The sequence below is a fragment of the Harpia harpyja genome, chromosome 23 (genome assembly GCF_026419915.1).
Source record: "Harpia harpyja isolate bHarHar1 chromosome 23, bHarHar1 primary haplotype, whole genome shotgun sequence".
Lineage (NCBI taxonomy): Eukaryota > Metazoa > Chordata > Aves > Accipitriformes > Accipitridae > Harpia > Harpia harpyja.
In genome coordinates, this window is record NC_068962.1 from 17,658,068 (window position 1) to 17,673,171 (window position 15,104).

Consider the following 15,104-nt stretch of genomic DNA (forward strand, 5'->3'; position numbering starts at 1 on the left):
CAAAAAAGAGAGCCTGGCAATATGTCCCAGACAACATACTCATATTGCAACACTTATTCTGAGAGTAATAACTTCAGGGTTAGAGCGTACAAGGCATTCTCCACCCCAGTCCATCTCTGCATGGGAGTAGTGAGCAAAACAACATGAAGAATACATTTCATCTGTAACTATCTGCATATGTGAATGGCAGAGCTTGAAAATCATATGGGCACACATTCCACCTGACAGAAAAGCAAGCGGGACTTACTCTCTGTTCTGTGATCCTGGATGGAGTTTAAAAGCTGGTGAATAATCAAGATGCAACTTTGCAATCCCATTTCCAATTAGTCAGTCCACTGTGCGAGAAAATGAGAAGAGAAAAGAAGGAATTCCTGTTTAGTTTTACACATAGGTGATGGCTCTTTTCATCATCATCAAAGTACCTTCATCAAAGCTTTCCATACTCTCCAGCACGACCTCGGAGCAGAAGACACCTCTGAAAGAAAAATAACTGTATTTCACTCACTCACTATTCACATAGTCAGTTTTGACTGCAGCAAAGTCCCTGTGCCTCCCTCTTCTCTGAGCAGCGGTGAAACAGTAGCGGTGAACTGCATTGACAGTGAGTGATTTTAACCTGCAGCTAGTTGTGCAGCAGTGTTAGCTGTGTAGTAATTCCCTCATATGACTTGTATTTTACTGGACTCATTCCAGCGAGTGCCACAATATAATCTCAGATACGTACCTTACCTGTTTTCTAAGAAAGGGAGGCAGAGCGCAGGTCGCTGTACAGGAAGGGAAGAGAAAAGCCATGCCCACCCCAAGCCTCCCCAGCGTGGAGCCTTGCTTGCTCCCACCTTCCTTCAAGCTTCAGCAGCTTCTGGCTCATCTTACTCTGAGAAAAGTTGCCTTCACGAGGCAGGTCATTTATCTGCTGCTGTGAATTTGAATAACCACTACTCTCTCTATTTTGAAGGACAGCATCATTTTTCATGTCAAAATGCTAAGAAATCACACATTGAGCCTCCAAAAGGATCCAGATTCAAAATAGGGATAACAACTTTGGGAGAACTTTTTCCCTTCTGATGTCCAAACTTTTGGCAAAAGCCTTCTCAAACTTAAGAGAACTAGAAACAGAGTGTTGTCCTTTTAGTTTTGTAAAGAAAACTGAGGGAGAGGTTTGGGGGGTTTTTTTGGTGTTGCCTGATATTAGCAGCTAAGCCTCCAAAAAAAAAAAAAAAAGACCAGAGAGATCCCCCACTGACTCAATACGTAACTAGGAGAGCTTGCAACAGAGGAGAAAGACCAAAAAAAATTTTGATGAGAAAATAGACATGAAGAAAAAAAAGCAAATTTGTGTCTGGTTCATAACAGGAGTGTAGGTGTCAAAAATGGCCTTGTTCATCACCAGATGGTGCACTCAGGTCCCTGCAGCATACTGGAACAGAGATAAATCATTCACCTCTTTCCATAATTTCCCCTGGAAGCCTGGAGACACATCACAGATCTTGTGCAGAAGTAAGAAGAAATAAATATGAAACGGAAAGCTGGATAAATGAAACATCACATCCAGGTCAGGTACCACTGTGCAGGTTTTTTTACCAGCTCGAGAATATGCTCTTGATCTATTTGGGGATGAAAGAAGGAGGGGAAAAAGGCAGGCAGGCAGGAAGGGAGACAAGATGAGGCAGGCAGGCAGACAAGAGGGAAGGATGGAAGGAAGGAAAGAAGGAATAGAAAATTTTCAGTCTGCCAGCTTTAGCAGTGGTGGCACCAACCCGTTTGCCATGGAGACACTGCGGGAGGGCATAAGTCAAACCTAGAACATTTGTTTATGAGGTAACTCCTTCCCTGGAGACGAACAACTGCTTATGGGATCAATAGCACCAGCGACACTGCATGATAACCTGCCAGCAGGTGAGCATGGTAAAAAAAAATCACCTGCCCATACAAACTGTGTGATTACAGCTTTATTATGGTAAGGATGCTTCCGATTCACTTTTTTCCTGATACTGAACTTCAGCAAATACCAACCTTGCACGTGTTTGTAGTGCTGTGGTCCCTCTAGCATATCATCGAGGGCTGTACATGGCTTCAGAGACCAGAGACCATCACCTTCCCTGCAGGCTGCTCCTTGAGGTGTCATCACTTCATACACGGGCAGGGGAATGGTTAGAGCAAGCTTATTATTGCTTTAATTCAAATAGCAGTCAATGCTCACCATACAGATTGGTAATACCTGTAAGGCAACAAATATAACAGCTAAACACCTGGTGCACTGTGTGTCCCTGAAGGAAAAAGGTATACAAAAATCTATATTCAAAATACAGACTAGAAAAAAATAATCTCTTCTTGTACTCCCTCTCTTATCTCTCCATGCTATCCTTACCAAGTCCCATCTCAGAATCAGCACCCACTTCAGTTCAAGGAACAGTCAGGCTTTCCCTTAGCTAAAGGTGCCCAGGTCTCATTTCTGTACTCACTAGAAAATAGAAATGGAGAAGCAAGTTGGGAAATGATACAGAAGATTTATTATGGGTTATCCTTTATATAGAATGTATATTTAAATTATGTCATTTTTCTCTTTCAACCTTTTTTCATTAATCTAAAGAAATAAGCCCCAGGTTGAGATTATTCCCTGCACAGGGCTCCATCCTCTTTTCACATAATTATTGCATAATGTAAAATCTAACCACACGCAGATGCTGGGGTCCAGGTCTCCCTCGTCCATATGAGTGGCCAGATCTCTAGGACAGAGTTTTTCCGCTCTTCATGATTTGCAGCCTTTCCAGTGGATGCACAGACCCATCTATAGCTTTTTTTTTAAACAAGACTATCACCTGTAACTTTAGAGGTCAATGCCTTCCTTCCCTTTCACCCTCATGAAGCCCACAGGATGAAACCCATCCATCCTGTGTAGATGGCACAGAGCCATGTCCCCAAGTCCTGGAACTTGACTTTGCACCTGCAGTGTCACCACTTCAGCAGGAGGCACAGAAAATGCCCCCGTCTACCCTAAAATAGACAACACTTAACAGTGAAAACACTTGTTCATCAGGAGGGGAACTGTTGGTTGGAACTGTTCAGGCTCAAGGACTCTGGTGATGGACATCACTGGCCGTACAAGGAAAAAAACGAACTCTGGGGATAAAACTAATGCCTTTCTTTGAAGCATATCTCAAAATGGAGATTAAAAGCAACCAACTGCTGAATTTCCTCAGACATTGTTGGACTAATCACACTTGGTCAGAGCTAGAAATGACCATACTCTATTCAGGCACATCTTGATTTAATGACAAAACCCAGTCCATTTCTGGCTCTGCGCAGGCACATCAAGATTTGTCCTGTGCTGAAATTAATTATCAAATGGCAAGTAACTCCAAGTGTGCCAGCCAAATCTCAGAGATAATTAGAGTCAGTTTTTCAGCTTGATTTGACTACATTTTTGCTCACATGCGGATTAGCCAAGGGACACAAAGATGACATAAGCAAAGGCAGAGCTCTAGGTGTTCTGGGAGTGCTAAAGCCAAACAGGGAAATTTTACAGAGCACCAGGGGCCTCTGTTGCTGTGCAGTAGCTGAGCAAGGGTTGTGTTTCTTTTTAAGCATCTTAATAACATCTTGGTCCTGTTTTAAGAGCCTAAGTCCTTAAATGGATCTAGGATGTTTGTTTTTCAAGTGACCTGCATTCAGCTGGTGCTTTTTTCCTGGCAGTAAACTGCCTGGTGCACATTCAGTCAGGCTGTGTCAAGCCTGTGTGTCGCTGCATGTGTCTGGTCATGAAGATTTGCAGAGCACGCTCCTGAAAAATCGAACTGCAAATCTAAGGCTCATCTCGTTTTGCTAGGACGCTGGCAGTGCCTGTGTCTGGGGCACGCATGGACCTGAGAAGCCAGTACTGATTGCTGAGGACAGGCAGGTAGACTGCAAATTCCAGCTCTCAGCAGAGGCAGGTAATTCTTCAAGGCAGAGGATCCACATGTGAGAGACCTGAATGTGGTTTTTCCTCAAACTCCAGAAGCTTGAAAAACTCATGGGTTCAACAGTAAGGTCTCCAGGGCAAGGCAGCAAGCCAGCAAGTACCTGAGAGGAGGCACTCATTAGTTTAGCTATGTTTTGTTTTTACAGAAGTTTGACAAAAAGATTTTTTTTTTCTTTCAACCCTCAGCATGGAACAGCTCAGCTCCAGTGTTTATGATAGAAATATCTCAGCTGATTCATGACCAGCATATCGGGTTGTCATTGCTGTCCCAACTCTTAAAACAAACCAAGTCTCTACAAGGCACCCAGTGAATCTAGCAAGCTTCCTTCACCTGCCTGCCACCTGAATTGTGTTTGCCAGCTCATCCTCCAGAAAGAAAATTTATACCACTAATGAAGACGGAGCCTTTAGAGCGTTTTAGTGTACTGCGACAGGCACTGTTTCCAAAGATACACTGTTAGGCTGTCTCTGTACTTTGGGATCACTGCTGAAGGTTAGCAAGCTTACTAGGAGGAGTCACATCGAGCAGAGAGGCTGCGATGTGAAATCAAAGGTGAATAGCCTGGAAACCGCTCCACGTCTGACCGAAGATGGAAAAAAATCGGAAACACTAAGCTACGCCTGTATTTCCTTTCACAGGAATTGCAGCATGGTTGTGTTTGCGTGGAACACCAGTGGCATCTAGCGACTGTCCCTACACGATCAGCATGAATGGATCCCAACACACAGACGCGGGGCGGACTGGGGCCAGGGTATATATATATATATACATCACCGACCCGCTGGTGGTGATGGCTGCAAGCCTGGTCTAAGCTCTAGCAGTTAGCAATATTGCATCTTCGTGGTCAGGTATTTTAGCACTTTGACAGAAGATGCTGTCATGTTGCAAACTGCAATAGTGAAATCCCCCACCAACCCTCTGTCCACCACACCGGCCTGGAGGTTCAGCAGCGGTGTGGGACAGCTTGCCTCTCACACGATGGCAGAAGCAGCATCTCTTTGGCATGAGTGGAACAAACACTTTCCAGCCTGGATGGAAACCGGTGACTCAGCGCTGGCTCGTGGGGATGGAGAACGTGTCAGGAAACACCAAGTCATCTGTTCCTCTGCCAAGCAGACAATAGTCCTTCTGTTTCCTCTGGAGAAAGGCCTCTTCTCCAAGAGCACTGGGGGCCAAACGGTGAGCAGTATTGTTGCAGCTGGGTGAAAAGTTTACTAGTGCAGGGCAAAGAGTATAAAAAATTATCATACGCAGTAATCTGGAGTTCAAAAGGGCATGATGTCTAATGCAACTGACTGGTAGCGTGAGAAGGAGCAGAAGACAATCAGGTTTACAGCTGTATTTTGGTGCAGATGAAACACAGCAATAGACCTGCATGTATTAAAAAAAAACCAAAAAAAAGGAACCCAGTTGCATGAAAAGTTGTCATTAAGAGAGTAAGGAAAGCTGCAATTTTAAGTCCCACTTGTGAACAATTTTAAGATTTCTGACACCGGTTTTGGTGCCTGGAACTACAAGCTGACACCTTGTAAGGCTTTGCTCAGCTCTCCTCTCCCTGAGCGCGTGTGACTGATTGCAGGCAAGCTGTAAATCACTGGCCTTTCAGAGTTTTAACATTGGACTTCTATACCTATGCTGGGCGGTTGCTAGAGACCTTACCTGCTTTTCCTAAGAATAAACTTGCTTCCTTCTTGCTGGCCAAACCCGTTCCCTCCACAGGTGTCCTTGTGGTGTATCTGCACTGACCGGCTCCTGCCCTGGACTCTGGGCCGGTGTTCGTACCTGTGTGCCATTTGGAGAAGCCACCGGAGCCGTTAGGAAGGGAAAGCAAGGTACGTGGATGCGTGCAGCAGAGGAGCCCTTATGGGCAGTGAGCAGCAAGAGCAGAGCAACACCATCAGGCGTGTTCGAATAGGGCTGAAAAACTGGTCGGGAACTGCCTGTGTGTCCTTCATCACTGCACAGGCTGTGGGAAGCACTGGCTCCGGGTTTTCAGCCACGTCTCACTCTCTGAGGGCCTGTGAGGCTTTCCAGCCTCTTCCCACCTCCTGCCCCTTCACAGGATCCCTCCAGGCCAGTCCTGGGGCATCTCCCCGGCAAGGGGAGGCCGGTCAGCCAGGACGGGAGGAACCACCACGCTGCTCGAAGTGCAAGCGGAGCCCACGAGGCAAACCGGCACGCAGCAGGAATCACAGCGACAGCTACTGTTTCAGGCTCACATTTTCTGGTGTTTATTATTCTTTTCGTTCCTGGCCATGTCTCTATTATTATTATTCTTTTCACGTGAAGGAGGAAATTTTGCTGCTGAACCACTGTTTGCGGTCCCTGCTGTGCATGCAGCTGCCCCGATCAGCACGCTGCTGGTTTGCTGTGGATGAGCCGCTGGCCTGAGCTGCTGGCCTGGCCATCCCCCTCACCTCCGTGAGATGTGCACAACCCAGACAAAATTGGATGACTGCCCCAAAAGAAGGCTGTCTCTGGATGCACCGCGTTCCTACAGGACTCCTTTCTTAGGGATTTCCAACAATTAGTGGTCAGAGAAAAGATGCTGGGCTAAGCCAACCAGCACGGCTATCCTTATCTTCCTGAAAACTCTCATCAAACACAGTCAATGGACGCAAGCAAGGGTTGGGAGTTCACAAAGGGGAAGCACAAGTCAAACGCAGAGAGGAAGAGTTGCAAAAACTATTGAGTGCTGTGAGGCAGAGAGCACCCCTGTCGCTCCTGCTCCAGTATTCAAAAAATGAGGCGCTGCTCAAAAAATTTCCCTGTGTCACCAGCAATTATAAAATACCAGAAAACCAACAAATGATAATAAAAAACTACACACCCTTGAGAGAAGGAGCGAGCGAGCAACACATTGTGTAGCAGCCCTTTCTACCAGACTGACAGGGCTGCCGCTGACAAACCAGACGCAGAGGATTACATCCCAAGCGCTACTGGGGGTTGAGCGTTGCGTACACCCACCAGATCCCCTGCAAACTGGTGCAAGCCCTGCTCTGAGCACACCCAGGCTTACAAAGCCTTCGGGCTGAGCTAGCAAGCCAGCTCCACATTGCGGAGCTGCAGATATCACGCCGAGCTTCGCCCGGGGTTGCACGGCCACATCCATCCAGCAATGGCCTGGCACACCTGCCCGTTAGCGACACTCACTAGCCTAATTTTGGGGCAGTGTCACATAACTACAGCCTCCCCGCAGAGCTGGCTCAGAGCACAGGCCAGTGACAGCAATGACAGCATGTTTTACCCTGGATGGGATTTGAGCGCTCACTCCCTTTCCAACAGCTCACTGCGTGAACTGAGCCGCAGTGAAACCGCATCGGAGGGCTCTCTGCCGGCATCTCCCTCCTGCTGGGGCAGGCCAGGAGCGACCTGAGCGGGCGGACAACAATGTCACGGGACGCGGCTCCTCGCTGGCATCAGCCACGTCCATGATTATTTTGAACACACGAAGGATTGGTGGAGCGGCACAACGTGTATCCGATCCTTTGGTTGCTGTTTATAAACACACAACCTAAAAAGAAGCACAGGCACCGAGGAGTTTGCTTTCCCTCAAACCTTCTTGCACCTTTTGCCTGGATGGGTTGCTCCTTCCCTCCTCCCAACCTCTCCATCCACATGCATTGCCTCCCATGCCTGCCTGCTCATTTATGGTAAGCCAGTGTGGTCTGATATGATTTTATCAGAAAAAGACTTGGAAACGTTTGTGGTTCTTTTTAAACCTGCGGTGAGCCAGTAAATGCTGTCTGCTGCTTGTAGGATGAAGCACAGCTGAACCAGCATCCTGCAGGCTGGGGGAGGCTGGGCCTGGGCACCGGCTAGCTTGACACGGTCTTACACTGCAAACCACTTCTGTGTCCTAAATCTTGTTAAGTATCTCGTGTCAGCCAAAGTCAGCCCGTACAAGCCATGAAGGCTTGGCTCTTCAGTGGGGAAGGGCGTGCAGAAGATAGAAGTACCCTTCACACGTGTACTTTCCTGCAGCGCGCTGGACCCACCCTGCCCACGCACGACCCTCCCAGAGGAGAACACCTTCCCTCGGATGCTGTCACCAACACCAACTGCTGTCCAAACACAGCAGTTTGTGGCTGCTCGAGAAGCCTGACCTGACGGGTCCCGCTGGCCGATGACACTCGGGCTGAAGGCGCTCGTCTGGGACGACTGCCCATCTCAAATCACTCGCAGGGCTCCATGATGACCCCCTGCCCTGAACCAATCTTCTGCCAACAAATAGCGAGTAAAACTGGAGCAAACAAAGCATTGACAAGGACAGGGATCCATTAGGATGAGTTTTTGTCTCTTCGTGCTTCAGCGGAGCTGGTGCCAGATGGTGACATTGGCTCCCTGCCACTCAGCCAGGTGTGACTGCTGCCTGCGGACGGGCACCGGGTGACCCACCGCGAGAAGGTCAAGGAAAACTACAGAGCGGTGAAACCACCCACCTTACTTCTGCATGAACAACTTCACATGGTTTAAAATACATGTTGTGCAGGTTTGAAATGGATTTAAAGTCTCTCTTGAATTTTGAACATAAACTTTTACCTGAATCGGAAATATCAGTGTAAAGGACTGCATTTTATTTTTGCTTGAAAGAACATTTTGTTGTCTTTCTAGCAAACACATTCCTTTGAATGGATTATGATAGGACTTTTGTTAAGTATACAAAATTGTATTTCCCCTAGCTGCAGTTGTGGATGAAATCAACTGTTTGCTGCCTGCAATTCTGAAAAACTGATTTCTACCATCTACCATTTTTACCCCCAAAGTGTAGGCAATTTTGAATAATCTCAAAATAGCTTTGGGTCCATTACCACTTGCAGGCCTGTTAAGTGTTCTCAAAACAGAATCAAACGCCCAGCCCTTGAGAGCTTCCATTTGATGATGGTGAAACACATTCTCAGAAAAAAAAGTCAATCTGATCCTAATAAAATACTTTCTCAAAAAAAAAGACTCGAGGAGTTACAAAAACCCAATAAACAGAAAGGTCATTTAGTCACATGGAAGAGAGCACTAGTACAAGGAGGCCTCAAGGAAAACAAAATGCAGAGGTTTATGGAGCAGAGACTCCCACCATGATGTTTCCCAAGGTCCTCAGTGCTGCAATGCCACTCTTCCAAGCGCACAGCCGCATCACCAGACCTCATTTGCTGAAGGGATTCATTAGGGAAAAAAAAATTGAAAACGTCTCTGGAGTTTCCTGATTCTCTGGATCTCATCTTCATGTTCCACCCTCAGTACCAAGCGATGAAGTTGCTTTTGCTGTATGTTCAACAGGCAGATTTCAGGTAGAGAGTAAACATCCTTTGAGGTACTGAACAGCTGAAGTGACATTCAATTTTCTCATCTAGCAGTACTTAAAGAAAATTGCCTGCAGCAAACATCACCAAACTAATGCACTGAGGTGTCATGGTTCCTTTGCCTCAATCCCAATGGTCCAAGTAGAGTACAACACCTTCAGAGCACACTCGTCAATTATTGATTAGGTCTGAATCGCTAGAACTTGTATTCTACTGGCATTTCTTTCCCCAGACCAATATCCATGCAAAGCTTGCTAATTTTTCATTGCTTAATCACAGCTTAGCGTGTTGAAAATTCATACATGTACTTTCAACATTTTAGCAGTTTTTGCAGAATGACAGTCCTTTTATTTTTACTGGTTCCGTATACAGCCACGTGATACACTGAAGCTAAGAAAAACTGGGGAGAATGATTCACAGTAAAATTTTGAGAAGTCCATTTCTTCTTAATCAAGGCAGAAACAATTTTCATACAGTCCATGATCACTGACTAAATTCTACATTATTTTAAATTTAATTAGCACTATAAATAATCATTAGTGACAATACTACTATAACCTGAAAATAAGGCAGGGGCAAGATCTGATCTACATCTGGTTTATATTTATAGTGTTCATACTTGTATATTATTTATATGCATACACTTGTATAAAACAACAACAAAATAAAACTGTCCCCACAACAGTAAACAGGGTATATTGTACAGCTTATAAGTTACTGTATACAGTAAAACTGATATCAAATCCTATAGGTTATGGGATACATTAATAAATAGACAATGATATATTAATTTGCAAATTTAACAAAGAATTTTAAAAGAGGAAGTAAGATATTACATACAATGGGACTGATTCATCATCACTGCTTTTACTCCAGTTTAAAATAATGGCACTTTCATGTCATGGGAAACTTGGAAGCAATAAAGTAATGAATCACAGTCAATACATGCAATTCGGGAGAGCTGTAACATTTTAAGAGCAACCTGAATTTCTAGAAGTTTGAGTGCTTGATTTTGCAACCCTGAAGTTGAATTATCCACATTTAGCTTCTCTGCCTGCCTGTTTAATATATATAGAAAAAAAAAAAAAGTATTTGTCTTACAGTATTCACCAGCTTTGCTTTTTGATTTGGAAGTAAATACTCAGCTTATCGCTTTGCCATTGCTCTTTCACACCAAACCAGAACCAAGCCGTGGAAGCCCATGGCAGTCCCACGGGTTCATCCCACTTACACAGTGGCTCATGTGTTGGCTTTTAATGATAAGTGGCACCCTAAGTATCTAATCACTCTATCTATAGAATTTAAAACCCTAAACTACTTTGGAACATTCATATATTTTACCTACTGCTAAGCTGGCAAATATGATTTAATTACAAGTCTGTAATCTAGATAATAGCTTTTAAATCCACTGAAGCCAAGATGTGCCATAATACTCATACAACTACACATATAGTTGTACCTAATTCCTAATTTTGCATGCTGCAACTGTCCAGCAGTAAGTAGCAGAAATGTATGTATGTACATATGTAACAGGAAAGGAGCAAACCAGTGTTGTGGACGGACTTATGTCTGCTATTCTCATGCTCACTGATTACATTTATATTAAAAGCAGTATCAGCAGAGGACTGCTGTGGGAAGAGAAGCACAAAATGCTGCTCAAGAACATCTGAAGCCAGATGGCCCAGTAGCTAAGTGGTCATGCCAGACACAAAGGGATACTTTTGATTGCTAGGGCTGCTTGTGCTTCTGTTAGTCATGGCTTCTCCAGCTGCTCACAGAGCATGATGATGAGGTCTAAAGGGGAAGCTGCATAACAGTCATAAAAACCGTTATAGGTGTCTGCTGCACCAGACAATTTGTCCTTCAAGCTTTGAAGGAGACAGGAGGCAGCCATGGGGGGCTGAGGGGTTAAAGGCAGCCAGTGATTTTATGTTCGAGTTAGATTTAAAGAAACAGTGTGCTTCACACTGCAAATCAGTATTTATTTTACCACAGAACCATCAGAATCGACAATAGGGTGCCAGAGTGCATCTTCACTAATCTATCCCATAACAACACGGCAGCACAATTGTCAAAGACACATATTTATACATCTGGTAACCACTTTTGTCCCCACTACTTAATTAAAGATTAGAAACGCTTTGGGACACATGTACACACACACACATTAGGGGGGAAAAAAAAAAGGCAATACAAATTTTTTGTTGCTCTCAGAAATAGAAAGTGCCAGGTAGTAAGTACATCATCGTTTCCTGGTCCCACTGTTGCCACTGGCAGACTTACTGAAACTTCTGCTCATCTGTGGGAAGTGTACAGTTGGCGTTCTTTCAGTGGGGCCATACAGCCCTAAATTCCTGGCTGTAGCTGACTTTCGAAGAGGCTTGACGCTGGGAAAAGGATTGAAGACTTGTGGCTTCAGGTTCCCAGGCTGGGGAGATTTAGCCAGGTTTCCACTGTCGCTGGATGAACTGGAGGACTCTGATAAACATGGCTGGCTGGACTGATGGGATGTTGACTCAGCATTGGTTTTGTTATCCGAGGCAAGTTCCAGCGCTTCCAGTTTTAGCTGAACCACTGACATGTTTGTACTGCTGTCCATAGAGACTGGCTCAGATGACTGCCGGTCAGCTTTTCGAGTAGTCCTGTCATCCAAACCACCTCCTTCTCTTTCTCCAGAGTCAGAATGTTTGGAAGTCTCCTCCTTTGCACCAGGACTATTTGTTTTACAGCTCTCGCTCTGCTCATCTATTAGTCCTACAGTATCCCCATAGCCCAGCTGGCCTTTGGCCCTAGCAATATTCTTTCGATGAACTCGTATGTGAGTGCGCCATGGAGAGTTCAGTTTTGCTTTAAGATCTTCTTGGGGAATGGGAGACATCTTCCCTGTAGCATGACTTGGGATGTGAATAACAGCGTTTTTGAGAGACCTGTTATTCAATTTCATCTTCTTTCCTAAAAGGAGGTGGTTTATCACTGGGGAATGGTTTACCTGAGAAGGGAGGAGGCTGGTAACTGGCCCTTTGTCTGAAAGAAAGTGTTTAAGAGAAACACAGTATTGTAAAAGGACAAAAGCAATTAATGTTCTAAGGATGCCCCACCAAATTGGATGCCTTTCTATGAGATATAGCAAAGGTTTGTAGGACTGACAGCTATTTGCAAAAAAAAGAAAAATCACTGAATTTCTCTTTCATCTTGGGGTCAAACACAAAGCTGTAACTTCTATAATAAAGATTTTCTGTCCTCCCTCCCTGCTTCTTACCTATGGAATACAGGAATACCATGAAAATAAATCATAACAAAAACAGCATCTCAGTTTTTGGAATTGCACTGTAACTGATAGTTTAACATTAACGTTGGCTTCTGATCTTTCCCCTCTCCTTCATTTCTCTTCCAACCATGAGAGGCACTTCAGTCCCCATACAAGGTCAGTCAAATAAGCCTTTCCATGAGGCTTGTGTGACTGGAGAATGAACCAATGTATTTCTAATGGATAAACCACACCTATTAGGTCCTCTTATTAAACCAGAGCAGTAGACTCAGAATTAGGTAATTAGATGACAGTTTGATTAAACCACAAACCCAGCCCTGCATCATGATTAGTAAGATTAGAAAGGTTTATGTTTGGGGGGTGGGGATTGGCAATCCTTGGGAATCAACATTTTACTGTTTGCACTGTTTCTGCTGGCTACAGCCTCTGTTTAAAGCAAATACTTTGCCAATATTTAAAAAAAAAAAATTCCTTACAAATGATGTTAATGAAAAATTGCAGCTCTATGTATTCAAATGCTCCTGCTAGGACAAATTTAGACAATCTAGAAGAGGAATAAAAATTCTCCACAGTGACCCATCTGCATGGTTCAATGCTGACTTTAGAAAGGTGACACCTAAGTGGGGAGGAATGAGTGGGGTGGGCTGTGTTCAGCTTGCACACCCACTAAAACCCTCAGCTGCGCTGCTCCTGCTAACCTCCGCATTGCTGAGTTTGCCAATTGGGGAAATAGGCTCTGTAACACAGATTGCTAAATAACGGACTGATGTCCAGCTCAATCCTCACAGCAGTATCATTATGGCTAGGTAAACTGTCGGCCACAATGGAACATCTAAGCCAGTTCTTCAGCTGCATAATTTGCCATGCCTGGATGAACTCAGAGGAGTTAGGATAACATGGACCAGCTAGGAATCTACCTGCCACTTGGTCTGAAGTGTACTCATCTCCTCATTTCACTTTTTCCAGTGCATCAGTATGTCAACTCCAAGAATGCCAGAGATTTGAAGTTTTTAATCAGAGAGATCAACACAATGCACCCAGATAGCAAAGACACTTTTAAGTACCATTGTTCAGCTGGTCCCTGGGACCTAAAAGAATCCCAGGGTCGTCACCTTCAGATCCTGACAAAAGAAGAAAAAACATCACCCTCTCATTTACAATCTGTCTGTACGAAGTAGTATCCACTTTACTACTAATGTGTTATATATTCCATCAGTCTCTCTTGTTTTGTCTATTTGGTTAAAAGTAAAAGAATGTTATTTGCCTTGTCTCCTATGATGAAGTTAGCTTGTAATAAATTGGTAAATGAAGCACGTTTTGATATGTTACCTGCTCTGATATACACATGGTGAACCTGCTGTTGCTGCTTCTTCTTTATCCTGGAATATTGCTTTTTTAGTGCATTAATATCAGTGGTCATACGCTCCATCATCATGCTGTTAAAAGCAGCGTGATACTCGCTTCGGCAAGAGTCTATTGCTCCTGGACTTAATTCTGCAATGTTACTGGAACCCAGACTTTGTTCTTCATTCTGATCTGCACAGAGTGGGAATAAAGTGGAGATGAGGAGTAGTTGGCATACTCAAGAGTTCTGCAGATTATCTGCAAGGAAAGTCTATGTCTGATTCCTATAGTCTTATTTAACTGTAGTCTTTAATTAAAAATTTATTATAATATGCATATTTAACAAAGTTGCACTATTTATAATAAGAAGTATTACATTTCTAGAACTACTGCTTAAGAATAGCGAGGGTTTGAGGGGAGTTCAAAGAGTACAAAAGTCAATTAACATAGCAATGCAAAGTTACAAGCACAGTTCTTCAATTACCCAAAAGTATATCAAGCCATCACCAAAGTAATTCAGAAACTGGTTATTAAAGACACTCAATTGGTCAAAGAGGAGGCTAACAATGCAAGTTATAAAATACATTACAGTCAAGCAGGCATGAGACTATACAACCGACCTAGTGATACCAACAAGAAGCATCAAGAAACAGTTATAGCACAACAGGGAGAAAGCTGCTAGTAGCAACAAAAGGGATAGGCGCAGAGCAGCTGAGGATCAGGCAACTTGAGAGCATCTCTGATCAACAGCTGCAGAGCAACAGCAGCAGTGCAATTTATTTTCACAGCTGGTTCTGATGCACCACCAAACTGGCACTCCAGGGTCAACAGGGTAATTCTTTTTCAAGGGATATTTGTTTGTCTTTGGCTTAGTTTGCAACAGCAGTTTGATGTTCTGACTATGTGCTAGCTTGAAGCAGCAGGTAGAGACTTACAGTCCCTCAGGAAGGGAAAAACAAACCACCACAGCAATCAAGAGGACAACTGCAGCTTACAGGTCTCGGTGAAACCAAGCCACAAGAATGACGTGTAATCAGATAACAGCGACTGCTACATCAGTCAGGGTTTTTTTTTGGGGGGGGGGGGGAAGGTGGGGGTGGGTTGGGGATAAATAACTATAGCCTCTCCCAGGATATCATAAAATCACTGTTGATCCAGTACCATTTTGTAAAAGCTGCTGCAAGTTAACAAATGATCTGCTTTGCTTGTATGGATCAGAATTTTGTTCTGCTT

The 15,104-nt window shown here is 44.3% G+C and overlaps 1 protein-coding gene across 6 annotated transcripts in view; it reads right to left on the bottom strand.

The window, feature by feature from the left end:
* Positions 1 to 9,575: 9,575 nt before the first annotated feature.
* Positions 9,576 to 15,104, bottom strand: part of TBC1D30 (TBC1 domain family member 30) — a 57,821-nt gene continuing 52,292 nt past the window's right edge. For 4 of the 6 annotated variants that reach the window (XM_052774325.1, XM_052774320.1, XM_052774322.1 and 1 more), the window contains 3 exons: positions 13,857 to 14,063; positions 13,592 to 13,648; positions 9,576 to 12,283 (listed from right to left, as the gene is read on the bottom strand). In XM_052774325.1, the coding sequence (XP_052630285.1) occupies positions 11,502 to 12,283; positions 13,592 to 13,648; positions 13,857 to 14,063 (1,046 nt within the window). In that variant the 3' untranslated portion in view covers positions 9,576 to 11,501. The remainder of the gene's footprint in view (positions 12,284 to 13,591; positions 13,649 to 13,856; positions 14,064 to 15,104) is intronic. The other 2 variants (XM_052774321.1, XM_052774324.1) reach the window with 1 other exon arrangement.